The 27,810-nt window shown below is 39.4% G+C and overlaps 2 protein-coding genes across 3 annotated transcripts in view; both read right to left on the reverse strand.

Annotated features, from left to right (window-relative positions):
- LAMTOR3 (late endosomal/lysosomal adaptor, MAPK and MTOR activator 3) overlaps positions 1-738 on the reverse strand; it is a 6,875-nt gene extending 6,137 nt beyond the window's left edge. The window contains exons 1-2 of the mRNA XM_009273621.1: positions 685-738; positions 196-283 (exon numbers count right to left, since the gene is read on the reverse strand). Of these exons, the coding sequence (XP_009271896.1) occupies positions 196-283; positions 685-738 (142 nt within the window). The remainder of the gene's footprint in view (positions 1-195; positions 284-684) is intronic.
- Positions 739-1,736: 998 nt separating this feature from the next.
- On the reverse strand, positions 1,737-25,671 carry DNAJB14 (DnaJ heat shock protein family (Hsp40) member B14). 2 transcript variants are annotated; one of them, XM_009273551.2, is made up of 7 exons: positions 25,501-25,671; positions 13,992-14,137; positions 10,722-10,907; positions 10,219-10,313; positions 9,426-9,535; positions 7,989-8,161; positions 1,737-5,219 (listed from the first exon to the last, which is right to left on the reverse strand). In XM_009273551.2, exons 1-7 carry the CDS (start codon positions 25,656-25,658, stop codon positions 5,095-5,097), a joined length of 993 nt encoding a protein of 330 aa, XP_009271826.1. In that variant the 5' UTR covers positions 25,659-25,671; the 3' UTR covers positions 1,737-5,094. The 2 variants fall into 2 exon arrangements, with proteins under 2 accessions (XP_009271826.1, XP_019326119.1); XM_019470574.1 differs by having other exon boundaries at positions 7,985-8,161.
- Between the last annotated feature and the right edge of the window lie 2,139 nt (positions 25,672-27,810).

The raw sequence follows: 27,810 nt of genomic DNA on the forward strand, positions 1-27,810 counted from the left end.
CCGGCGGCCCCGCGCGGCAGCCGCACGAGCCCCCCGAGCTTCCCCCTCTGACGGGTGAGGTTTTGGCCGATTCGGTTTTGGGCACCACTGGCAACGGCAGCACAATCTTGGAGAAAAAAACACCCCCACAGAATTTAAGATAAAGGAACAACAAAAAGAAGAGAAAACGCCCATTTCTGCCGCGTGCAGTTGCGCCCAGTTTCCCTCCTCCGGCGACGCTCACTTCCCGTACTTTCGGATCTAGGCCATGGTGCCGCGGACCTGCAGGCTCATAATTTAACAGCTAAGGCAAAGAAATAAAACGGATTCACCCCGTAGATGCCCACAGCGTAACAGTGGTAACTGCATCTACTTCTAAAGTCTTGTTGCATCAGAATCTAGGACCGCAGTGGTAGATTTTAAAAACAAACCCGCTCAGCCTGTAACAGTGCTTTTTCTCTGAAAGTGCTAGATGCTAAGCACTGCTGATACCTGAAGATTTTGCTTAGATGCCCATACTGGAGCCTAAATACAAAACAAAACAAAAAAAATGCTGACCTTAAAATTGCTAATATTTCTGGATGTATAGGTCTGGCGAAGTTTTGAAAAAGCCCGACACAACCAGAGATAAGCAACTTTTTTGCAATCGACAGAGGGAGAGCTCATCCAGAAGGGCAGATTTATTTGAATATTGAGAGTCCGTACCTCCTTCTCCATCCAAGCCGTGCAGACGCAGCCATTTGATAAGGACTCGGTCATACTAGAGAGATACCTAAAGAGATCCCCATAAAATTCTTACGTGTGAGCTTCTGGTAGCGTTTTGAAAATTGCTACCTGGAACAACCTCGGTCCGCTCATTTATTAAAATATTCCCTACCGTACACTAAAAATGTTTAAAAACGCAACTGGCTTTTCAAAACTCGTAGGCGTGATGCTCAGTGATGGATTTTACTTGTTTCCCTGCCACAGCGAGCATGACTGAAAGCTACGCAAAAGTATCTACGAGATGGCTCCTGCATTGCTAATATTAATGGGAATTTTGTGTCCGGTTCCAATGACAGCCTTTCTATACACCGAGCAAACCCGTACTGATGGGAAAAGTATATTCTGCATGAAGGATAACATCGTAACTAAACATTGTATTTTAGTATTATTTCTAAAAACCTGGAGAAATCCGACGCTCAGACCTAGTTCCTGCCGGACTGAAAAGTCTCACAATTATCCTGGAGAAGAGAGGTATGGGAGGAGGGTTTATAGGGGCGTATTTCTTTCCTGTATTTATTTCATTTGTCCTGTCTGCTCCCAAAAGTATCTCGATCATGTGCCAGACGCGGCACAAAACTTTACACTTGTTAGGTGGTACTTTTCCTCCAGGCTCTACACAGCGGTTTGCAAAGGAGCACGGGGGAAGCAACGCAGAGAGATCAGTGGCGCTTGTGAGGCTATAGGAAACTGTTAGGAGATGGGGGATACGGCACCAGGGCTTCTGACTGCCAGTCGCCGTGAATCGTTACGACCGAGCTTCCTCTGGTGAAACTGACTGCACCGGATTAACCAGATTTAGACAACCGGGAAGCTAGTACTTTTTAAAGTTAGAGCTTCAGGAATTTGTGTATTAACCGACTTTTTTAAAACAAAATGTTTGCTTTCACTATTAGATTTTCCTTCTGCTCTCTTTGACAGATCTACAAGAAGAAAGAATAACAACTGTTTTGGGGATGAATGACATTTATGGAACAAACAACCTTAACAAACATATTCTTGCCCTCCCGTTTTAATCCTTTTACAGCATTCGTTACAAAGTTATATTAAAAATGCATATAACTTAAAGTTGTCTCCGCTGCCTATTTAAATGCATCTGTTACATTTTAGCGACTATAACGTTCTGCCTTTTCTTGGAAACTTGTGAAAGAATCAAGACTGTTTAAAAAAAGTCAAAAATTCAAATTTAATCTTGTTTTACCTAAACAGTTAGAGAACGTGTAGGGAAACGTTCATCAGATGCGAACACCGAACTTGCTTGTGACTCGGGATGCTCCATAAATAGAACACAAACTGATGTTGTATTTCAGCGGATGCCAATCATCTCCCTTTTTCATTATGCTATGTCAAAGTGTCATGCCAAGATTTTTCACTTTTCGCAGGACTTCCCTGCTTGCTCTTTTAAAGGAGAAATCAAGAACCCACGCTTGTGCTATCTTTAATTCTAGATTAAGTGCAGGTAATGACTAACTAAAAAGAGTAAGGGGTTAATTCTAGGTAGCTACAAAAGTTGAGGGATTTTCAGTCGGGCTGTTCAAAACCAGTTTTGTTTTTCCCTTTTCTTTCCAATATCTTATTTTAACGAGAACTTCACCTTCTGAAGAAAGGTCGTCTGAAAAGGTTCAAGTACTCCGCCCTCTTCAATTAGCATCTTGCTCATAAGAAAATTCGTTCTGAACTTTCCAGCAGATTCCTTCAACAAAACCAGGGAAGATAATAGTATTTCTGAAGAAAAAACCTTCAGACTTGAGAAAAAAGTAACAACCACGAGGAGAGAAACACCCACTTGGAATATGAAAAGAATGTTTGCAGGCCATATTCGAAGCGGGTTAATCTTTACGCTACAGGAAATAATAGCATCCTTCTGCATTCTACTGCATATTTCAAAGTGTGCAACTATTTAATCTGTTAAACGCTAAGCAGCATCTTTCCACCGGTATAAACACATGAATCGTTTCCTCCTTTGACAACGGCCATCGCAATAGGTAATCCAACGAAATGTAGCAGCCTAGGTCTCACTTAAACCGCTGGGACACCTGCGTTGCCACAGGACACAGCCACTGCCTTACTCCAGTTTGCTGAGATACTGATCGCAATCTAACCAACCTAACACAGCTCCACATCCGTCCGTTTACCTGCTTCTCAGCTGCAGCAGAAGTAACTGCAGGGCAGACATAACCCACCCGATTATTACAAGCAGCTTTGCTAAGACCATCTCTTCACTCTGACTTCACTGTTCTCGTACTCGAGAAATGCGTTCTATATCCTTTTTCCTCTTAACTAAAAGATCACCTGCAAGCTCGGACTCATTTGTGAATGGGAAGGCCCGAGTACTTGTTAAAGCCTTTGGAACGATTTTCTTCTATTAAGAAGACACAGGAGTACCAATATGTACGTTGATAGTTTGTTTTCATTAGTATAATTACAATACATTCTGGACAGTTACAAAATCCAGGGAATCACGTTTTCTCCATAAATTTCTATTGCAAATGTTTGGGTGCCTTTCCCATTACTTCCGCACACTTTTCCTATAATACTAGTAAGGACATCCAGTACAGCAACCCCTTTTCTTTTTTGTTTCAGCAGCTTTTAGTTCTGCTTTGTGCCTCAGGCTTTGATGTCCACCTTGAATGCTGGTTTAGCCGGTCAGTTAGAAGCCTGCAGCTACGCTCTCTCATGTTACACCAATTCAGTAGAGGACATTTCCAGTGGGACAGTTTAGAAAAGGTATATATGCAAAATGATTTCTGGGTCACTTAGAGCAATAGCATTTAGCGTATTTCTAAAGTCAAATCCTGCTCTAGATCAGAAGGAATTCCAATGAAGTCAGTCAAGTATTTAAACTTTGAGTTTAGGAGGAGAATTTGGCTCCACATAAACCAATAGCGTTGTTCAAAGATAGCAGTTTTCTCAAACAAAAAATACTGCCCTCATTATGAGCCACCTGGCATTCTCACATGCAAGAAACATTCTCCTGCATAGCACTGTTAAAATGTAAAAACATCAGCTACTGAACCTAAAAACATTTTCAACCCACTCTCGATAAACTTCAAGTACATTGCACTTAGCTGCTTCAAAACGCCTCTCTGCATCAGCAGGTGTGGCTACATACAGTTTCCAGGTACAGGCCACTGAGTTACATGATCTTGTACGTAGGAGCCCAACAGTACGTCTGCTCATTTCGAGGAAGTCAGTCCAGCAACGTTCTGGTCCAGAGAAACGCACGCCCTTCCTCTTCCGCCCCGGGACAAGGGATACAGCTCTGACCATAGGAGCGTACTGCAAACTAGCAAAGCATTTAAATAGCTGGCAAAAGCGTTGAAAGGCACATAGCTTGTCCTTAGCAATACTTCCCTGTTCCACTCTTGGTGCCTATTGAGGAATCAGTGTTGGGACCTAGCTTGAAATTAAAAAAATAGTAAGAAAATGGAAGCCTCCCAGGAAAAAAAAAATAGGTTGCCTTTTTTCTTTCCTTTTTTGAGCTTTAAGATTTTACTATTGCGTGTTTTCCTCTACCTTTCCAGTGAAAATTAAGGAAGCTATGGATGCATGTTAACCATACATACGGACTTACTACTACTGGAATACCAAACGGTAGAGCTGCTGTAAACTGTTGCAAGGACTAAAAGCAATGCTTATAATGGTCTGTACAGGATTTGCAAATATTTACTGTGAAGAGAGATTAGTGTAGTTCTTAGTTTTCTCAGCATTGCTTAGAAACCTTAAAAAACTACAACAGCTAATGGCTACTCTACACCAGATCAATATACCCCAACAGATATTTAGGAATATATGCCATTATATTTAAAAATACCAAGTTCCTCTAAGCTGGTAAACCTAGAAGATTTTACATAGAGTTAGAGATAAAATATTAAAAATTCTTGTTTCAACTCCACACACTTGACATCTGAATAGGAGTGATGTAATCATACTATTTATTCCATCAGTGAGACAAAATGTTGTATGGGACTAAATTTCTGAGATTTTAAATAGAAAGTCATTTAACTCGTATATACACAAAGTGTTCTTTCCACAGATATTTACATGGCAAATATGTTAGAGGAGAACCACTATGACTAAGTCTCTACAAGTATAGCATCCTTTCTGAGCTATTCTCTCTGCTGAAAGAATTCACAGAAGCTTGGAAGGAAAATCTAGACAATTAAAGTTACCTATATTTCACAGTAGGTAAAGAAGCCATTAAATGATATTTCAGTGTAAGGTTTCTGGAAACAGCTACACAGTAGAGTTTTACATCCACCCCTCTTTTCCAGCATTCATGGTGAAACTAAATCTCTTCTTAATTTACAAGAGACAACGGCATACGTAAAGATGTACGCGTATAATTGTAGTTCATCCTCCTCGATAGAGGCTGGTCAGCCGTTCTAGTTCTTTGCAGTTGTCCATGGACATGGAGTCTGCTTTCTTTTGGAGACGGTCGTCTCGATATACTTTTGCTGCATAAATTAAGTCTGTTTCTTTAATGAAAAAAAGAGGAAAGATTTTTCAGGTTAAGAACTGAATACTTCGCACATGATACATTCCTTCTCAGAGCTGTCCAAAACACCTCAGGTGTAATCCTCACCCTTTTTTCCTTCTGTCTATTCTAACTACCCACAGACACCACCTAAACAGCACTGCTACAGCTTCCCTTTGCTGGATCTTGACAAGCTTTTCATCTTTTTGAGCAGGGAAAGCGGTAACAGCCTTCCAGCACCCTCGTATTTCGTACAGCAGTACCTGATTAAAACAAACAAACCCCTACTACTTCTGTCAGACCTCATTAAACAATACAAATATAGGCCACACTCAGTGATCTTGCATATTACTGACAGCTCTAGCATCTCGTCTGTACCCAAAAATCCATTCTGAATGTTAAGCCCATTACTTCAACTGATGCTGCTTCAGACTGCCAGTGTTCGGAGGTATTAATAAAAGAGCGCTCTGTATTACACTGGTGTTCAATAGCTTGACATTGCTGAGCATTTTAATTCTATAAAATCTTTTTCAGCCCTTCCACTCGAAGTGGATTAGCAAGGCATTCTTAGATGTCAATCAACGCTGGAAAGACTTTAACTGTCACGGAGATCCAACACACAACAGGTATTCTGAATCCTTAAAACCACAAAATCAGCTGTTTCTATAAATAGAGAAAATCTATTACGGGCCGCTTTCTCAAAATCAATCTGGGTAGTTTTCACAACCTGATAAATTGCTAATAGCAAACAACATGACAGTCACCACCTTCAGGTTATTTTTCTTCTTTATACTAGGGTCAGATGCTTCTCTAGTCATTGCATTTTTCCCAGTAAATATGTACATACGGAATTGTGGGCCTCTTTCGCATTGTCCAGGACTCTGTTCATGCTTAAAGAAGTAAGCATGTCAAGAACAAATGCTGAAACATGGGAAAGGTATTCTTTCTCCTCTTTCCCTCCCCAGGTGGAAACTGCCTATCAACTAAACCTTTTCAAAGATATTTAGACAGTAAATATATTACAGGAGACACAAATACAACATGCCAGTAAATCTAAGTGTAATGACTAGGTCAATAAAAGCAAACTATCCTTCCAGATCTACACTCCGCTGAAAAAATGTACAAATAATATGTCCTCTTTTTATTGTGCTGGATTATATCTTGTCTTTAATTTTTTGTTAGCAACCACGATCGTTTTTGTAAACTATTTTACTATAAGATTACCAATCGTTCATCTAGCAACCACTTGTAGATGAAAAATTAGGTATTCATTTCATGAAGAGTGAACATATTCAAACATTTCAGGATGATCAAAGGACAACCTAGCTGGAAAAATACAAGAGTTTTTTACATTTGCTTATGAATTATACCCAAAAATTCTCTGATGCTTTCCTCTATTTGAAAAATCTGGGAAAAATCATTCTGATCAAATCTAGTACTCCGGGCAATAATCTGAAAGCTTGCCCCCAAAGTACTGGTGTTTCTCTTGCATACATGCGACCCATCAGCACAGTTTTCTGCCCACAGTTCTTTCCTGTGGGCAATTTGTAAAACTGTAGAGATTTACTTACACATAAGCAATGTGTACTCAGGAGTAAGAAGCACAAAGCCTCCAGGAAGCACTGGGCCTGCTATGCATGGGCCGTGCAGTTTGTATTTGTGTATCTACAGGCCAGCTAATGAATGCGTGCAGTCCTATTCAGGCGTTTGACTAGCTGTGATGCCGGGCTGCCTTTTACAACTGGGAGAAGCTAAGGGGCCACCTGAAAGGCTTGGCATCACTGGACTGCAGAAGGTAAAGTTGTGCAGGAACACAGGATTTCACTCAGAGGAGAGCATTCTGTTTGCTTCTGGTCAGTTTACTGACAGTTCATGAACAAATTATTTATCCAGTAAGCCATTACTGAAGTTTACCAGACGAAAAGTTGAAACCATCTGGTTTCAACACTGATGTCATTTTAGCAGCGCTGTTCTCACAGAGCATGAAAGGCTCACGAAATGGTCACAGATAATAGAATAAGAGGTTATAATTGATGATGATTTGGAGATGGCCGATGCTATTCAGCATTCTTACGCTTTAACACTGAATTCTAGGATTCTGAAAGAAAATAACTCCTTGTATAATATTAGATTGGAAAAATAGATGGTAAACTAAAATAACCCCCTGTTTTTAAGGTCTGATATAGCCAAGGTACCGTGTACAGGGAGAAAAATTATTCAGCATTGGTGAAAGATTAAGCACTGATTTACAGCTGATGTTTTACAGGACATGCTGTGTGTCCTTGGTCGCCTGGAAAAGCAGTGTTTATATGTACTGTGGTCCAAGGCAGATTATTTTTTTCCTTCTCCAGAAACACCTACGTAAGCTTTTGTTTTATTTCTTTATTTATATAAAAGCACCTAGGGAAATGAGGTATTGCCATGATAAAATAATGTGGAAGAGATTAGAATTCTTAGCTTTCATCCTTAACTTAGAGCAATTTCTTTCTCACTGTCAATTCACCGTAGTCTTTAATTTTCTGAGAAGTGGTCACAGATAATAGAGTAGCAGGTTAAAATTACTGATGATTTGCAGATGGTTGTTAGGTCACCGAGTAAAACACAGAAATTAAGTGACACTGGGGACACTTTTAGAAGTGAGAAACAGTAGGGAACCTTACACTTGCTTTCTCATTCAGGTATTTTAATAATACAAGCCCTTCATTCTTGCCTGAGGCAATCTTTTTTCACGCTAATGCTTTCACGAAATGACACATATTACCAAACTTACTTTGTTGCCTCTCCTTCCAACAGTTATTACGAATGTTGGACACATAATCCTCTTCCACACTCTTTTCCACTTTCTGTAATGACACTCCTTTGTATTCATTTCTAAAGTCCTTGTTGACATAATAAATGACATGCAAGTTTTCTGTCTGCATTTTTATGGTCTGCCCTGTACTTCTGCAAAAAAGGAGGGAGGGGGGAGAGAGAGACTAGATATTTACTTGATTTTTTTTTTTTTTACACCACAAATACACTTATAAAAAATATTGCTATTACAGAAGAACAGCACATCACTGAGTTTGCTGTTTCAAGACAAGTAATGAAATGAATGGCTGTATAATCTGCCAGAGAATAAAATTACTACTGGCTGTATAATCTGCCAGAGAATAAAATTACTACATTTACCTGAACATTAAACTTCTGCTGCTTAAACACTTGATCTTGGGAAAAAAAACTCACTTTAGTAAGACACTTGTTTCATACCTCTTTAGTCAAATATAAGCTTTGATAATAGAAAATTGCATTCAAACTCAACAAAAAGAAAAACAGGTCACTATTCTGTAGCAACCCAGTACAGACATCTCCATTCTAAAGTGTTTTCTGCCAGCCCTCACAAATCCATTTTCCTGCTGGTATTCTGTGGATTAAAAATCAAAGATTGTGCACAAACATTTTGGCAGAGAAGTGTTTATAAGCATCACAACAGCTTAGTTGCAGAAGAGAAAAACATCACAATCCAGAAATAAAGGACTCTGAAAAACAGAAGAAACCTTTCTGTTGCGGGGCTGAGAGCTCTGCAAGGAACTAAGGACCTTTAAAACAGTTGTGGTGAGTGGGCTAAGTCTACTAGCTACTTGCATGCTTGATTAAATTTATTTATTTCTCTCAAGGAAAAAAAGTTTATATATCCTACTGTACAAAACAGGTAAGCTTCACTAGTAGAATTCTTTGCAAGAAAACGAAGATAAACTATTTTACCATCACCTAGAACGAAGTGAAGAACAGACAATTTCCCCAGCCTTCATCTAGTTCAAAACTTAAATAAGGATGAGAAAGCTGCTTTCAAGTACTTCATTTGCTACAAGCACAGATGACCCCTAAAAGAATAATGAGCCTTAGCAGGTTTCAGGATTCGATTAAATATGCTGGAGATGCAAACACCTTTGCAACATGTTACACTGCATAGACCCACTGCCTTGTATTAGAAGACCCTAAACTCCAGGTATTGCTGACGCCTTTTCTCCATTACATTCTCACAGCATGTTCTTAGTAGCTAACTTTCAAGTTTTGTTCTGCTTCCTCTATACCTTCCCTCCCTTTCCTCACTGTGGGAAATGAAGGACGAACTAACGGAAGGCTCGCTAAAATGCTTCTAAGTGGGAGAGGGTGATTACAACATCCTTCCCTCTGTTTTAAGCTAATGTAATCAAGCATTACTTACGATCTTGGGTATAAGGCGTAAGGAGGGTTAGATACCATCAACTGGCTCAACAAGGAGACAAGGATCAACACGATAATAGGCATCAGCTGAATGAACATAGAGAAACCTCCCTAAGGAACAAAACAGATTCAGGTATTTCATAAAACAGCATCAAGTAAACAGGTAAATTTGACAAGATTTAATGCTAAGCGTGACTTTCTGCTTTAAGCATCAAAAGCTGCTAGGAAAACTGTAACTACAAACCTGCAAACATTGTGGTGTTATTGTAACTTTCCAATGCATACACAATATTGATAGAGTGCTCAAGCTGCATGAGTTCATGGGTTAGCATGTAGCCACAAGCAATTACCAAATGAATAGCTGGATTCAGTTACATTGTATGCCATGACTTGGTCTCATCTATACAGTGATATGTAATTATACAGGACTATATATAATTCATATATATGAATATTGAGCCTTAAGTACAATTCTTACCTCAGCCCAAATAAATTTTTAAATGTAGACAAGGATTAGTGACCAGAATTAGTGGCATATTTAGGCTAATACTACCAGTCACTAGTAAGATAGTAACATAGAACAATGGATTTACAAAACCAGGCTATTATCTTCTCAAATCTGCATGTCTATTTACCAATCAGTAAGACTACCACTTGCCAAAGTTTTAAAATATGTAACTGGCAAGTACAAATCCTCCTCTACAGTACAGAGCTCCTGTACAGTCACATCACTGAAAGTGACTACTGGCAAATTTCACAATCCACAGTTTAAAGTCAATGATGCTTAAACATACATCACCCCTCTCTTCCTCCCGCTCGTGTCCACTCTGACGGTGCTGATTAGGATGGCTGTAGCCAGCACGACCATTAGAAAATGAATGTGCGCTACCTAAGGAAAGAAATATCCACACTTAAATAATGTAAAAAACCCCTATTTAAAGGTCAATACAGAAACAACAACATAAAGCATTTAAGATTACTGCACAACAACACATAAAATAACTCAACTTTAAAATATCTTACAATTTTGAAGTCGTTTAAAACAAATATTTTAAGCTCTAAGACAACTGATTTGTTATTTCATGTACCGCAGAATCACCATAGTAACCCCAAAGAACTGAACTCACATTTTTGGGATTTAGCAACACTTAGGGGAAAAATAAACTGTGATGCAGATTAAAGAGTTGGGGTCCGAGGCAGGTTGGAGTAATTTTACTGTTTTATAATGTCACAAACTCTAATGCCACTCCGGGCAATACCACTGTATCCCGATGATTATACTGATATATACAAATACCTGTTGGAAAGGCCCCTCCAAAAAACATGTTGAATAGATCCTCTGGAGTAATATCTGCCTCACAACCTCTATGGAAGTTGAATCTACCGTTGCTAGGATGATTGCACGTTTGCTCTTCACTGCCTGTGACGTCATACTGCTTTCGTTTTTCTGGATTACTCAGCACAGCATATGCATTTCCGATTTCTGAAGCAAGGAATAAAAGACAACTCCCATAAATGAAAGATAAGAGCTATTGCAGCATGAAAATTGCAATTTCAAAGTCAAGAATAGTCAGCGAACTATGTCCTTTACTGTATGTTACAAATCAACGATAGTACAACAAGGTCCAGAAACATCTCTACTTTTCTTAGCATAGCTTCCACAAAGTTTCCCGCCAACGCTATTCAAAGGCCTTTTATCCTGTCGAACTAGGCAGAAGGCAGGAGAGCTTCGATCCTTTTTGTAGGGGAACACCTACACCCATGGAAATGTTCTCTCTCACTGCAATTACAAAAAAAGCATCAAGCATTACAATGAAAGCTTTGAAGTGGGGTAATTGCAAAGTTCAGTTTGCTCTAGCAGCCTAGCTAAAAAACATCATCAACTCAGTAGGTTTTCTTTGGTTTCATTTAGTAAGTGGTGACTTCTTCAAATGCATCAACTTTATTGTCTGCAAGAGTGTGAATGTATTTTTTTATATGCTTCTTAAGATATTTTATGGATTACATTAATAACACAAAGTTTTGCGTGGCGTAACATGAAGAGTACAACATGCGTGCATGACAGGAACACGGTGTTCCCAAGGTTGTCAATACGACCTCAACGTTTGGAGTGCCTGGCCTGGATGCTTGTCCCCGTTCACGCGACATCATCACAGATGAACAACTTCAATTTTGACAGTAGAAAGGGAAAAACTGAGTTAGGTGAGCATGGAAAGAATCCGCGTGAAAAGACCACAAGCTCTGCTGACTTTACAAGCTTTGACCCTAACTGCTCTGCATAGACATACAGCTCTTGCAGACTGAAGGAAAATTTCTGTTGGCACTCGATGAACAATCTTCACTCAGTCATATCTTCATTAAACCCTTTCTGCTTTCCTGTCTTCTCTCTCCTCCAGGCCTCTCCAACAAAAGGCTTCTTTTGCAGACAACCAACGCAAGGCACGGGGATTATGTTTTTCAGTGTTGAGAAGCCATCAGCCATCAAAAGTTTGTGAAAGGTGCAACACTATAACCTCAACACAGGCAAATAAGACTATGACTTTGCATAATTAATGTTTTCAACATTATCCAATCTAAAAAAAAGTTAATGAGTCTTAGCTACGTGCCTTTTAAGATGCCCTTAGAAATAATCATTAGCAATTCCTTTAAGTGGAGGAGAAAACCCAAAGAAATGAAGCCTGGTAATTTGCACTGAGAGCATGATACACACTACTGACACCAAATATTGCTACAAGGTTCCTCTGTTACTCAGTATGAGGATAAAATTGGTAGTAAAAATTTAGATTTTTCCCAACAATTAAGAATTCAGGGAGACGTAAATCAGGTGACTGCACGTGAAGTGAAGACACCACACTGCCACGGTACGGTCAGCAATCTTTTTTGACTATTTGTTACTTGCTTTTGATTATTTGATGCTAATTCACAACAGATTTGATTCAAATATAATTTTCTTTAAATAAAAGACATAAAAAATGAAAGAAACTGCTCAAAAGTTTAAAGGGAAAGATTTTTGACAAAGTTGGTAAAAGAGATTCTGAGAGATTAAAAGTGATTATATTTGCACAAACTTTTAAATCTAAAATATAACCTCAGGGAGACTGCTTAATACAACAGAAGAGTAGTACCAGGTAGCTCAAGATCTAAGCAAGTACCTTGCCTAACATCAAACTCAATTCTGTTTTCTAATGTGACCTTTCCTTAAAATAAAGCATTATGATGAAATAATAGCTATTATTATGAAACTCCTTTTCTCAGCTGGATGTTAGAAACTCATCAGACACCTTTAAAGGCAAACTAAATCATAAATTTACTCAACCATACAAAAGGATTACTATAATTTCAATGCAAGAAAAATGCTAGATTTCAGTAAATAATTTTTAGTCAACAAGATTCCCCTACAAAATTTTCTGTTCATTCACTCATCTAGTTAAGAATCAGAAAGTGAAATTAAACCAAAGAAATCAAACTTGTACAAAGTGCTAATGTTAAATAAAAGATAAGAAACTGATTTTTTACATTTTAAAGATTATTTAAAATGCTATTAACAAGGAAGAATTATTTTATTCATAGGGCTAGAGACAATTTTGTAAGAATAATATCTTTTTTAGATAAAGCCGTCACATAGACGTATTAAAATAATCACTAGCAATCAACTTTCCTGCTATGTTCTATCTACTTTTCATCTGGAATTGTTAATATATTATTATAATTACTCCTTAAAGTCTGTATCAGAAGTCTTGCTCGGGACTTTTTTTTCTTTTTTTTCCCTCCCCCAATTTAAGAGTTTTATCCGACTGATTTTTTCACATGTCTGCATGTAAACCTCACACATGAAAAAAATAAAAAAGATGTACCACAATCAGATTGTTTATTTATGCATGATCATTTCTTACAAATTCACATTTTTCTTCATCTGTGTCTGAGATGAAGGTGTAGTTTTCTTTAAAAAGCTTTTCCTCAACAATTTTCCTTGTGCAGGGCTAAGCTTGGCAGCTTTAGATCAGGTCAAGTCACACTGTAAATTTTACCTAAGAAATGGTCAAAGGCAACTATTAATAAGGCCATGTTTGAACCCAAGTCTTTTCGTGTGGAAAAAGTAGTAAAACTACACACATACAAGGATTTCTAAGGAAAAGGTACCTTAGCATGGCACGTGATTCAGTAAAAACTGCATTTTGCTATCAAGTATTACTTTGTATTTTTCAAGCTCAAGTACAGTAAAGATTCAAGCTAGTAAGATTCAATTGACTACATTAAGTCAACAGCAGTAAAAAAGTGCAATTGGGTTTCACAGATCAACTATTCGCTCCCTGTACCTGAAAATTACAGTCAATCCTCTGAAACCGAACCCTACTGCAAAACTCCACATTGTTTCTCTATACTTCTAGGTATATGTTAAAATCATAAAGGTCAAATATTTTCTTGGATAAAAATGTCAGTTTAATATTAGCTACAAACCACCACATTGACATTTTTGTAAAAAGACAAGTGACCAATGCAGATGAATTTCTTTTAATCTGACAAACTTCAATCATAAAAGAAATTTTAAGTAAAAATGGTATTTTACTTTTAAAAGCCTCTGTTGCTCCAGGTGCATGGTTTTTGTCTGGGTGGAATTTCAAAGCAAGTTTTCTATAAGCCTTCTTTAGGTCTTCTTCACCTGCATCCTTTGACACCCCAAGGACTTCATAATAATTTTTACATTTCTTCATACTGCAAAAGAAAACGAAGCAAAATGTTATAAACAAAAAGATGTAAAAGTAGTATCTTAGAACACTGCTGCAAATGAGGTAATACATTGCACTGATGCAATACATTACATCCTTTGCTTTCAATATAAAATATAAAAAAATTCCACTCGAAACAAAGAATGCCATTTTTCATAATAAACTCACTATTGATCACAGCAAACTATTGTACTCAAAATGACTTGCTACGTACATTTATTTTACTTCTTCCACTGTAGAACTACTACAGTCGTAAGAAAAGGTTTCCGTTTGCAATTACTGTAGCATTTCCTCATCCCCAATTATATGAATATTGCTGTTAATAATGCATAAAATGAAGATTCCAAATTCACTTTGCAGAGCTAGTGGGTAGGAAGGCCTGTTCTGACTGTCAACAGCAAATGCACTTTGGTATGCAAGACATAAAACCCCCCAAACAATACCCCCCTTTCTCCAAACAAAAGTCAAGTCATAACACCATTCGAGCATTCACTTTTCAGGGAAATAAGGCACGTGAGAATACCTCTGCTGCTGGGAACGCACCTGGATCTTAACAAACTTTCTGTAAGTGTTTATATAAATTCAAAGAAACAATAACAATAGCTCCAGCAATTACAGATTCAGCTCATCTCATACGTTCAATGTAGCATTTTTTTAAAACTCGGAAAACTCAGAAATATTCTTCCTGTAGGCAGTCTCACCCCGACAGGAAAAGCAAAATCTGGAAATGATGTAATGATTCGGTATGCTTTACAATACTGAGAAGAGAGAAAGAGCAGTTACAGGGGACAGAGTGAACATTAATTTTATGTGGGCAGGAAGAACTGACCAAACCAATAAATACACCTTAAAATCAAACCAAGTTACTTGGGTAAGAATTCAGAAACTTCAAAAAATAGGGCTGAATCACAAACTTGCATTGCAGAAATGAGGCATGCTGACATTTAGTGCATACCAAAAGAAAAGGGCTGGTCTAAGCAAGAAACAGAAATTACATCCGTAAATATTTTAAAAGCTTCATGTTGAGTCTCTTCATATGGCTGTAACTGTGTCCACATTCTCTTAAATGCACAGATTTCTACGTAAATATAGGTTTAGTGTTACAAAGACTATACACAGGGCAGCCAAGTGGAAAAAAAGGGGGTAAGCAAGCTTTTGGCATTTTCATGAAAGAAGAATGGGTACCCTGTAATTAAGGGAATGCTAGCATCAGAAGTACCACCACACCGTCATGTGTGGTCCTTCACAGTTCACAGATTGACCAAATCAAGTTTCATTTGAGGGATCCCTTTTCCTGTGTTCAAGTAACACGAGCTTTTATGGAAGTCTCGGTGTAATGCTCACAAGAGCACTGAATTGAACGTATGCAGGCAGCTGCCAGCACGAACATCCTGTGAAATAAATATAGCTCATTATATTGAAGTAACATTTAATAAGCTCCAGTTAGGAAGCTGATAAAGCTAACTAAAAAGAACACAGTGAATCCATCATCAAGAAAGAATGGAAAGAAAATACATTAAATTATACTCTGAATACTGGAAACTTTTGTTTGTTAATTTGTACAATAAGAAAAAATTGTGGTAGTGTACAGATCACTTCATCTTTAGCCTCAAGACCTGGATTACTTATGAACTGTATCAAGAACAGATAGCTTTATTTAAAAGTGTAACAGTATCAAATTAAACTTTTGTTTCAAGAAATTGCTATCTCAGCATCCAATCTAAGTTCTTCTCTTCAATAATTCAGTGTATGAATTAGCTGTTTAGTGGACCAGACTCTTCAGAACTTTGGTTGATATAAAATTAGGTAGTGAGTCATAAATGTTTAGCAAAGTTGTTATTTTATTAGCATTAAAACTGTAGTGTTAAATGTTTGTTCAAGTCTTTTTAAGCACCGTGCATCCTCAACAACTTTTTCCCCAACAGCATATGGTCACTTCTCATGGAAGTAACAAACATGAAAAAAAACTCATGAAAGTTTACTTGTTTGCAGACCTGATATGCATTTATTTCACAACTCTAGGATGCAGAGAGGAGAAAAATGGAAAAAAAAGAACAACCCAAGAAATGCCAACCTGTTCTTCTAACCCTCAAAAACTCACCGCACATTTTTTTCCCACCCACAGCCAGTGAAAGTCCCCCAGTGGGAAACCCTCATGGGAAAAGCAGGAATGGTGGCTATCAATCAGAAGACGTTCAGGTCAGCACGTGACCCACCAACTTCCGACACCACGACCTGCTTAGAGCCAGCGCATCAAACCAGAGCTACTTCCTGATGAGAAAGTGCAGGGAGAAACCTGCCTTGTGGGTCACACAGCACTTGCCCTCCAAAGGGATGAATGTAATCATCCTCCATGCAACAGCTACCCCGAACCTGGTCCACAAATGAGCTATTGTTATTTGTCAAGACACAAGCGTTCAGCCAAGGTATAACACATTTCTACTTTCTCTTAGCAAGTCTTTGCTAGTGATTGCTTTGTTAAACAAAAAATTCTACAAATAGAGAAGCACCTCTATTCCAACATTCCTGATTTTGTATGAAGCTATGATTTAATATTTCAAGCACATCTTATATCAAATCACCCTCATACCCTGACCTGCTACCCTAGGCTAAACGGCTAGTCTCAAACAAAGAAGCCTTTGTGAATTTGTGACTGCTAACCCTGACTTTTATTCTCCCTTGTGTGTTCTTGTCAGGATGGGCATGCTCACAGCAACACTGCCTGCAACAGATCTGTAACCGATCCTCCACATCATTTACATTGCCCTCCTTTCTACTGCACAGGATCAACGCTGAGATAGATAACGCCTGTTCACTGTTTAGCCCATTGTCATCTTCAGATCTCAACCAAGTCAGTGCTGGCTCTTACAAACCTCAGCAGCAAACATAAGCTGCAAGTACTCTGCTGAATAGCTTGAGGAGCACTGCTGCATGTGACTTCATGGTGAATCGTGTGGAATATGCGTATACCTATGGCAATTTTGCAGAGTTTAACAGGACTTTGGATTAGGCAGATCAAGCTTTAAAGCTAGAATACATTAAATGATTGTACAAATCCACCAGGGCCAAAAACCATACCTAAGCCCGGAATTCTCAGCAATGACCTTGTGCTATGAAGCCCTTGCTACACCCTGCCATTAGACAACAGTTTTATACGATTGCTTTGCCACTTCAAGGCAAAAAGCATCTGGACTGTAAGTAGCTAGCATCTAGTTAACGCAAAGTTTCCTACAGGGAGGGAGTTAGTGACTTCTGCCAGGAGGTCCCTTACTGAGAACAATTCAGGGCAATCATTACAGGGTAACGGTTCGTTTTTTCTCCCCTCAGCAAAGTCCATGTGAGTTTTGCGCCAAAACTTGTACTGCAGCAGCTTTGTACTGGGGATGATGTGACAAGCGAAGATGATTAGAAGGTGCTTTCCAATTAAACAAAATTATCAGTGTTTGTGGTGAACTCCTGAGAGGCAAAACTTTAATGCATCACAAACTCAACCTGGTAAGTCAATTTATAGCAGGACAAACTGTATGGGATCATCAGGGCAACCCACCAGATCCTCAGGTCATACATGTACTGTGCAGTCACCAGGCATCTCAAACACCGTTAAGACACACACCATATCCCTCCTCCACCTTAAAGAGATGGGGATCGTGGGCTTTGCACAGAGATTCTCCAAGACTTAAGTCCTCTTCCTCCAAACTACCACTGTCCTGATGAGAAATTTCTCTCCAGCTGCTGGGAGCTGTTGGAAGCCATGGCCAACCTGATCCTTGTCCCTCAGCAGAAGCAGGCCTTTTTGGACATACGCCTCACCCCTTGTCTCTAGTAGACCGTTGTCTGACAATCCTCACTGTGCCAGAATCCCTTGCCTGGAGCATTGAACTGTCCTGTGGAGATTTGTCACAGGAGGGCAGATGGATGGAAGAAACCATCCTGTTCCCACCTGTCTCCTATTGCAGGCCACACAACATCAGCCAGCAGAGGCTAGGAAAAATTAAGAGTAAAACCAGTGGAGGTTTTGGAAAAGACCTATCACCGATGTTACTTATGGCTTTTAACTGCATCTGAAACCCCTGTCCTGCAGCACTCTCAGCATGAACAACTAACTTTCTGAAAGCTGCATTTCAAATTGTTGTTTGTTTGGTTTTGCTGCACTTAAGGCACTGTATACCCTAGTGCTAATTTTCTTGCATATGTAAACTCCCCACAGATGTTTCTTTTTAAAATTGCAATTTACATATTACTTGCTATGAACTGCCCCTTTGGTACTGAATTGGATTTTTCTGTTGTTTATTTCTGGCTTATTTGAAGTTTGGTGCTTTCACTGTTAATTTGTTTGGGGTTTTGTTTTTTGTGAATTGCTTTTCTTGTGTTTTTCATTCCTGGTTGGATCACTTCTGTATCTGAATTACTATCAAATTATTTCTGTTGTTTAGCTAATTTCTGTCCTTGCTGAATTGTTAATCCCCTGCCAGCACCTTGGCACTGTCCTTCTGGTTAACAGATTTGCTGGCTGTTTTAGGAGGGCACATTGCTGGATGTTCCTGAAATAATATCTGACTTTTAGAGAACAGACTTCTCAAACAGCACGAGGGCAAGGGATGGCCTACATTAATCCACAGTCTGTTGACAGAGGTATCTCATCATGACTTGCAAAGCTCCACTATCCCAGCTTGCAGTTGACAAGCCACCTGCAGTAGAACTGGTCAGCCATCTTCAAACTGCAGCAACAGCCAATTCTGCCTGACACTGGGCTCCTCTCCATGCTCTGACAGCTGAAAGCAAAGGAAGCCCTTCAGGTCCTGAAATGTCTGCTCTCACCTGCAGAAATTCTGCGGCTACCACCACTGGTTCTCCTGTGACTACAAAATGATGTGATCCTACTGCTGTGCTTCTTGCTTCACTTTTCAAATCTACAATTCAGATTAGGTCAGCATCAACAGCTTTTATCAGGTTAACAAAACCTATCAGAGATGATTGCATTTCTGTATCAAATACCTGCAGTGATCCATAATCGTGAAGTTTTGAGTTTCCAGCTGTTTCAAAAGACCTTCCAAAGCCTCTGTCTACATGCACAGGGATGGCCCAAAAGACAAATACTTTGTCCGCAATCTCCAAAAGCTTGCGATGGGAGCCACAATTATTTCTCCCAATGGTAGTCTGAACTGAGCAGCACAGTGAGCAGCACTGTGAATGTTAGCGGCAAAGAACTGAGCAAGAGGAAGCTACACTGACTTTTGATCCCAGAGTTGAGCAGAAAAACACAGTAAAATGCAGACCAATTTCTACATAGGTCAAGTTTCCAATGATGTCAGAGGGCCTGATACAAATGGCATCTTGCAGCTGAATTGGGAATGTGCCAGTCACAGTTTAGATGACTTAAGTGTGGTCTGCAAAAAGTGCTCTAGATTGGGAAGAGAAGGTCACAGTGTTGTCGAGGAAGTCAAACTGGTACCAGCATACCCCTAAGTTTCTGAAATTAATGCACCAGAAGTTTCAGATTTCTGTTTTACTGATAGATTCAACAACCCATTAGGGTGCTTGTCTTAGTACCTTGCTCTTGGATATACCTGGTCAGTTTGTTTCTCCTGTGTGTATTACATGAAATATTCAAGGCTGTGTTTACATCAGCATTCTTTTCTCCAGATTTTGTTTAAGCTTTTATTTTAGCTATAAAAAGTGTAGATTAAAGGCAGGAGCCTTCTGAGAAAGTCCATCATATCTTCTGTGCCACTTTTCCATGACCGGCTCTATGACTGTGATTTCCACCTTGACTTTCTCAACCATTCAACTGGATATTTCAACAATTCACAGTAGTTCTAGCAGCCTAATTAAAGGCATGCCCTGATTTCTTTGCTTTTTTTTTTTTTCCATTTTAGCACATGTCGATTGCTCTTATTATTCCACTTTCAGTTAATTATCTTCTTGACCCCATGTTAAAAAAGTAACAATATATCTCTTTTTGCTGAATTTGCAGAATTCTCAGCAGAAGGCCTGGAAAAAGTCAGTCACACAACTTATATTCCTTCTGGTTTGATCCATGAAATGTGTAGAGGCAATTTTTTGGTTTACTCCGTGAATTCAAATCAAGTTGCTGATTATTCTCGACCACTACTGTATGACATTTAATCCTGCCTTGCAAGGTTCCTACAGAACTCATGCCTCTACTGGTTTGTTTTGGTTCTAGCTCAAAGATCCAAATCCAAAATTTCATTCTTGTGCTCTCTTCTGAGGGGCAGGCACTGGCAGGGCAGGAAAAGCAGTATTCCACCACAGTTTTCACAAGACAGCAATCCAACTTTAGCATACTACTAATCATGGCAGTTATCTTTCAGATGTCAAAAAGGTAATACGGAATATATGCTACGGCTTATGAATTTTAAGATCATTTAAAGGGAGTCTGTATAAAGCGTACGACCTATCTGTATCTTCGAAACTATTTTTTTAAATCACGTAGTAGACAACAGATAATACACACTTCACAGCATAAAAAGAAATGGGAAAGATTAATACACAGCAGGCAAAAGAGCCTTTTTTTCTTTTTTTAATTTCATGCTAGTCCACAAAACCTTTCCAAAGGGTCTGCACACTTGGTATGAGTAGGCAGATACGATGAACAGAATTTGTTTGAAAGTAATTAAGAACTCTGGTAACTGTAATCCTGATCAGCACTTCTTCAGTTGTTTTAAGTGAACTAGAAGAAAAAAAAGTTTAAATTTTCTTTCTTACACAAATGTTTCATTTCTTTATCGCAGCAAAAAATGCCAATAACCTACATCAAACAGTGAAGGAATTGCTTTAAAGCAAAGACCACAGAATCCAAAAGCAGATTCTCCCTTTTTTGTTGTGCACACGATTCTCATGCACTTGTCTTAAGTTGACATTGCTCAGACAGCTTTCAATTGCCTAGAGACTTCTAGAGCACTTGCTCTAAAAAGACATAAGTCTACTGTGGGTCCTAACTTATTTCCGCTAGTCTCCTGTCAGTATCTCACCTGAAGTGTTAAGGCAGCTTCATTCAGCCCTCAGGACAAGATAAGCATCATTAAGAAAAAGATGCATGTACTACAGATGGTATTTTCAAAGCATTTCAATTCAAAAGTAACAAAATGCTTTTGGATATCTCAAGCTTCAACCTGTCACAGTGAAATAGTGAGCACCGTTCCCACAAAGAACAGAGCATCACCCAGCACTTATGCAATCTGTGGAAAGATATTGCATCTTGCGCTTCTCCCTGTCAAGCAACTTGTTTGCAAGCCCATGTAATGCTCTACAGAAGTGTTATGGTAGCTTGCTAGTGACCAGTGTCCCCTGTGTATGTGGGAAAAAAAAAGAACCCAGCACAGAGGAGCTTGTTTGTACTCATACCTACCCACATTACTAGAGTAACCCTGATGAAAATTAATGCAGTTAAATTAGTTATACTGCTCCAAGTGTGTCTTCACTATGCTTCTTAAATCTATTGTCACAAGCAAATTCAAGATAGCTGGACAACTCCAGGAACACTGATCAGTGATCCAAGTCAGAGAGCTCAGAGTCAGTCCCCCTGTCCGACTGCTCACTAGAGCTTATAAAAAAGGGTTGGAAATGGCATGTGTAGTTAAATCAGGAATGCTTTCTCTCAGTCTATATTCAATTACTAATACAGAACCAAAAACTGTAGAGGGAAGAATACTTGAGGATTATGACCACCTTTCAAATCATAAGCATACAAAACAACTTAGTTTGACAGAGTCAAACTCATGGTAAGATTCAGAATTTATTAAAAATTGAAGATTTTGCTACCTTGCTATCTAGAAATTTCTTTCCTTATAGGAAAAAAAATTAAAAATCAGGCATGAAACACTATTTTAAACCATCTCTTTTCACACAGCATTTCAAAGGTCCGAAAAGTCTGAAAACCATTCCACTGTGGTATGGCAGAAGCATATGGTGGTGAGAAGCTGTATTGGGTTTGCATGGCCAGGTTTTGGTAACAGGGGGAGCTACAGGCGTGGCTTCTGTAAGAAGCTGCTAGAAGCTTCCCCGATGTCTGACAGAGCCAATGCCAGCCAGCTCCAAGATGGACCCACTGCTGTCCAAGGCCGAGCCAATCAGCAACGGTGGTAGTGCCTCTGGGATAATATATTTAAGAAGGGGGGGGGGGGAAACCCTGCGCAACAAACTGGAGCTGGCGAGAGGAGCAAGAATACGTGAGAGAAGCAGCTCTGCAGACACTAAGGTCAGTGAAGAAGGAGGGGGAGGACGTGGTCCAGGTGCCAGAGCAGAGATTCCCCTGCAGCCCGTGATGAAGACCACGGTGAGGCAGGCTGTCCCCCTGCAGCCCATGGAGGTCCATGGTGGAGCAGATATCCACCGGCAGCCCGTGGAGGACCCCACGCTGGAGCAGGTGGATGCCCGAAGGAGGCTGTGACCCCGTGGGAAGCCCATGCTGGAGCAGGTTCCTGGCAGGACCTGTGGACCCATGGAGAGAGGAGCCCACACTGGAGCAGGTTTGCTGGCAGGACTTGTGACCCTGTGGAAAGGACCCATACTGGAGCAGTTCGTGAAGAACTGCAGCCCATGGGAAGGACTCATGTTGGAGAAGTTCATGGAGAACTGTCTCCTGTGGGAGGCACCCCATGCTGGAGCAGGGGAAGAGCGTGAGGGGTCCTCCCCATGAGGAGGAAGGAGCAGCAGAGACAACGTGTGATGAACTGACCGCAACCCCCATTCCCTGTCCCCCTGCGCTGCTGGCAGGGAGGAGGTAGAGAATTCAGGAGTAAAGTTAAACCTGGGAAGAAGGGAGGGGTGGGGGGAAGGTGTTTTAAGATTTAGTTTTTATTTCTCATTACTTTTCTCTGATTTGATAGGTAATAAATTAAGTTAATTTTCCCCAAGTCAAGTCTGTTTTGCCCGTGACAGTAACTGGTGAATGATCTCCTTGTCCTTATCCCGACCCATGAGCCTTTTGTTATATTTTCTCTCCCCTGTCCAGCTGAGGAGGGGAGTGATAGAGCGGCTTTGGTGGGCACCTGGTATCCCGCCAGGGTCAACCCACCACACAAGCTCTACTCTGAAGAATATCCTCCCCAGAGGGTGCTTTTCATTTAATTGGAAAAGTCTGGGACCTGATTGAAGCAATAACATATGCAGTCTGTCATGTTTCCAACTAGAAAGCTCATTCTCACTGTGGTTTAAACATTAACTTTCCCTCAGCTATCATCACTGAACGTGTTATATTTTTCCATTAAGTTTTAGCCCACTGTCTGTATTTAATCCTGTTCTCCTTGGCAAGGCACACACGTTTTTTAATTCTTAACCACAAATTTTCTAAGTGGTGTGTTGATGTCACTAACTGACAACGTGACAAACTTTTCAAAACTTCCAACAAGAACTGGGGACTTGCTCTGTTGATTACTGCACATCTAAACCAAAATTCAGTCTCCCTCCAAAGGTTTATAAACTGCTATACTAAAGGATGCTAGCATCACACAAGCTGAGGTCAAGATATTGTTTTAACAGCTAGCTTTCTAAGTGGTATGTAAAATACAAACAAACATGGGTTGTTCTGCAAGCTGTTACAATTGCTTATTTGCAAAAATCTGGGTACTTTTTAAAACCCCAATTTTATATTCACAAAGCAGGTTGTTGAAATAGGTACGGAGAAACAACGTTGCATCAAGATTATCCTCAATGTGCAACTTGCGAGAATACCCCTAACTCTGGTCCTGATCTCAACAAACTGGATTAATTTTTTCTGTTATCTAGTGAATCCCTTCAAGGAAGCAATACCCAATACCATGAAAGCATACCACGGAGAAAAGTTGGCTCTACATCATCATTTTACTCAAGAAGAAGCAGGCAACATTACTTTCTGGTAAAACAAACAAAGAAAGAAAGAACTTGCAGGCAGCCTGATGTCAAAGCAGACTGCGGCTCAGAATGGCACGTCACGGGTGAGTGAATACTGGCAGTAATACAGCCTTCCTTGTAGCAGCGTTCTCAGAATGTGTTACATGTCTTAATTTGATCTAAGCCTCATTTTACAGAGGACTTTTTTCTGGATATTTTGTCTCACACGTGTGTGCGCACACACACATTTTGCATTCATTTTAACAGCTAATATTTCAAGGTGGCCAAAAATGTATACGCTTATTCAGGTTTTACTTTAGATGTATCATGAAGGGCAATAACATTAATTAAGCAGAGATGATGGTAAATGAAAAGCTCTACTAAATAGCAACACCAAGAGGATAACCATGCCAGAGATGCTGCTCTCTACCTGCCTGAATGCAGAGCTGCTGTATCAACAAAGAAAAGCTGCTTTTTCCTCACTGTTAGCACAGCTGAACAGATTATTGAACTTCAGAAAAAGATCCCAAGATAATATCAACAGCAACATACATTTCACACAAAAAAATTCACACACAAATTTCTGTTTTGCACAACAGTTCATCCAATCTACACAAACTAGGAGACGAGGACCTCTTGATTTCCCTTCTTTGAGCTCACTTGCAAATATTTGGGCTAGGCTTATCTGAAAACACAGGTAGGTTTTGAGGTGCGCAATCTTAGAGTGGCTGTATCCATATTTCTTTAGCAGAAATCAGGGCACATATCAAACAATGTTTTTCTCACTCCTACAGCCAAAAAGTGTGTAATGATAACACGACTTAAGAGTTACTCACCTCAAAAAGACATTTTTATTGATCTTTGTTTCTGATTGCACATCCTCCTTTCCTGATGTCGCCCCATCTTAATACTATCATGCTGCACAAAGTCCAGACAGAGTTTATAATGCAACTTAGACTATGTGCTTCAGTGCTTCTCAGATACCTGTACTTCCAGAACGGAACAGTTTTAACACTGGTCTAAGACCAGCCTATACAGCAAGATTTGCTTGAAAATAAACTTTAGGAGCGAGCATGTAATGTAAACTTAGACATCACGAGTATAAAAATATTTAAGAATAGAAACACCGTACTGCAAGTTGTATTATAGAATTTTCATCACCTCTTCCATTTAACATGCGATCGACTTAATAACTATTTTGAGTATTTTCTTTTTAAACCATCAAGGCTTCTTCCATTTAACATGCGATCTACTTAACTATTTTGAGTATTTTCTTTTTAAACCATCAAGGTTACTTTATATAAAGATGAGTATCTTCTTTCTCGCAGGAAGTGACAGTGGCTCATACTGTGTTTAAACACAGCAAAACTCTCCTCTTCCTTTTAGTCACAGTTCAGTACAAGTAAACCCTCTCAGCTAACCTTGAATTTTCTGTGGCTTCTTTAGATGCTAGAGCTGAAAGCATAAGTACATAATACACAGAATGAAAAGCAGTCATGTATTTAAGCAAGGCCGTACCTGAATACTCCTTCCATTTGGTCTTTGGTGTAGCCTTTTCCACTTTCACCTGCAGCAGATGCATTGCTCTCCTTTGTGCTATTTGGCTTACTTTGATCATTGCTACTGGCTGGTTTTCGGCAGTAAGCGCCTCCCCCAGCAGTACTTCCATTCTTCATAATAGCTTCCAACAAAACTATAAAACAACAGTATATCATAGTATCATTATAGGCATTAGCGATTAAGTCGGGGCTCTCAAGTATCTTAAATGGGAGCACCACATTGTAAAAGACTAGCTGCTACATCCTCCTTCCTTATTGATCACCACTTTGTACCACAAACGTTTCTGAAGCCAGTCTAGCAACTCCTTTTCGTGGCAAAACTATGGAAAAGTGTCTCAAAATTAGTGGCTGGACTCCCCTCCACCTCTGCCAAGGTAATTTAATACTGGAGAGAATTTGTCCAGGTCCTTAATAGAAACTAAGGTGTTTTTTAGAGGCACTGAACCCATTCTTTGGGGTGAAAACATCAGAATACCTTTATAAGCAACCATAAATAGAAAAGAACAACTAACCTAACACTCTAAAGAACCTGCAAATTATTCCATACAGAGACCAAGCCCATCTCCAGCACATTTCAGTTGCTACAGTACATAATTATTTGTAACCTGAGCCATTAGTGGCCACAAACTGATGCTCTATACCCCTTCCAGGCAATACCAGCTGAAATTCAAACTACTGTTAAATGCCACAGAGAAGCCAGGACCAACCAACTACACCCAACTCTTGAGACCTGGATCTTGAAAACCAGCACGCTTTTGCTAGATCTTGAAATCCTCTTTCCTTCCATGTTCCAACAGATCTCAAATTTAGCAGTTTTAATAAATCATCAGACACTAAATTTTCTTTTTCTTTCTGGATATAAGCCTGTATTTCGGGGGTATCTGTCTTACCAATAAATCAGAAACAGTATCATTCTAACTTAAGGGACTGCACACGAAGCATAATGTGGATCAAAGATTATTAAATAGTCTATCTTTCCTGAAAAGAGATCTCTTCAGAGCAAGATGGCAAACTACATAGGCCAAATTTGTTTCATAAACAACTGAGAGTTACTATCTGCATAAAAAATGCCCTAATAAAAATTCCCAAAGAAAAATGTCCCACTCACTGTGAAAGCATGTTATAGCTTTACTGTTAAAAAACATTTTCTTCCAGAAGCTAGGGAGAAGAAGCCTGAAGGATCTTCTCCTGAATCTAATTTAAAAATTTCTCCTCTGACTAGCATGGTCTCTCTTACAGCAGCAGAAAACTAGGATCCTACACATCATAGATTGTATCTCAGAGAAGCACAGGAAAGAAAAGAAAGTGGAGCTTTGTTTAAAAGGAGAAGAACCACTTCTCTAAGATGTGCTTCTTAAAGCTCTCCAGTATTTGCTTTTACTTATTAATTCACTTATTATCCACTGGCCACAGCAGTCTGAAGTACTGCAGATGAATAGCTACACTCGGCCTGAACAAGAAAGTCAGCTGACTTCAGTGCTGGTCCTGTGCTCGTGCCTGCCTCAGCAAGATTCATCAATTGATCAGATCAGGCTTTTTACTGCAGAAATAAAGAAAAGGCTAACATTTAGATGCTGAGTTGTATACCGAGAAGATGTTTTCCCTACAAATGAAATTAAGTTCTTGAAAACAGGAGAGCTATAGTTGCATTATGGATTATAGCTGAAGCACATATCCAAATATTTGCAACAGTTTATTCTAATATCATCCGTTATGGCATTTAAAGTTCTGTGGTAAATGAAGTAATAACAACTCCAACAAGGTGACTGTGTCTGCAGGCTAAGAACTAATCAACAACAGAGATTTGAACAGACAGTGCCCTCAGAATAAAGCATTTTCAGTCCAAGTGTGCTCCAGACAAGTGATAACAGAAAACAAAATTATTATTTTTCTGTTCTGTGATGTTAGATATTTAATAATGGTATCATGTGGGATCCTATCAAACACGTGACCCTGACTTACCCTCTAGAAATAATGCTTACTTGACAGTTTTGCAAATCTTGCCTTTATATTGGTACTGCTCTAGAAATTCCCCATCCCTGCACTAATGCTTGTGCAAAATCAGTAATAGCAATAATGGTAGAAACACAGGTGTAGACAACAGTTTGCATTTTTAATGCCCGGCGTCTCTTTCACAGCAAACTTAGCTGGTAAGTCTTTTCATGAATTAGTTTGGCTGCACTATACTTTCAACATTACTACTTCCTAACGACCTTCTCAGACCTCCCATCCCCATAATGGAGCTGCACTGCTGAGAAGACAGTGCAGG

This window comes from Aptenodytes forsteri, unplaced genomic scaffold, assembly GCF_000699145.1.
Source record: "Aptenodytes forsteri isolate BGI_AS27 unplaced genomic scaffold, ASM69914v1 Scaffold93, whole genome shotgun sequence".
Taxonomy (NCBI): domain Eukaryota; kingdom Metazoa; phylum Chordata; class Aves; order Sphenisciformes; family Spheniscidae; genus Aptenodytes; species Aptenodytes forsteri.

Excerpts from the sequence above, each read along its gene's own strand:
- DNAJB14 (XM_019470574.1), bottom strand. The coding sequence starts at position 25,658 with ATGAAGAATGGAAGTACTGCTGGGGGAGGCGCTTACTGCCGAAAACCA. Across the intron at positions 14,138-25,500 it reads CAAATGGAAGGAGTATTCAG|TATGAAGAAATGTAAAAATT; the intron begins GTACGGCCTTGC and ends TTTCTTTTGCAG. Across the intron at positions 9,536-10,218 it reads GGGAGGAAGAGAGGGGTGAT|GGAGGTTTCTCTATGTTCAT; the intron begins GTATGTTTAAGC and ends TTTGTTCCTTAG.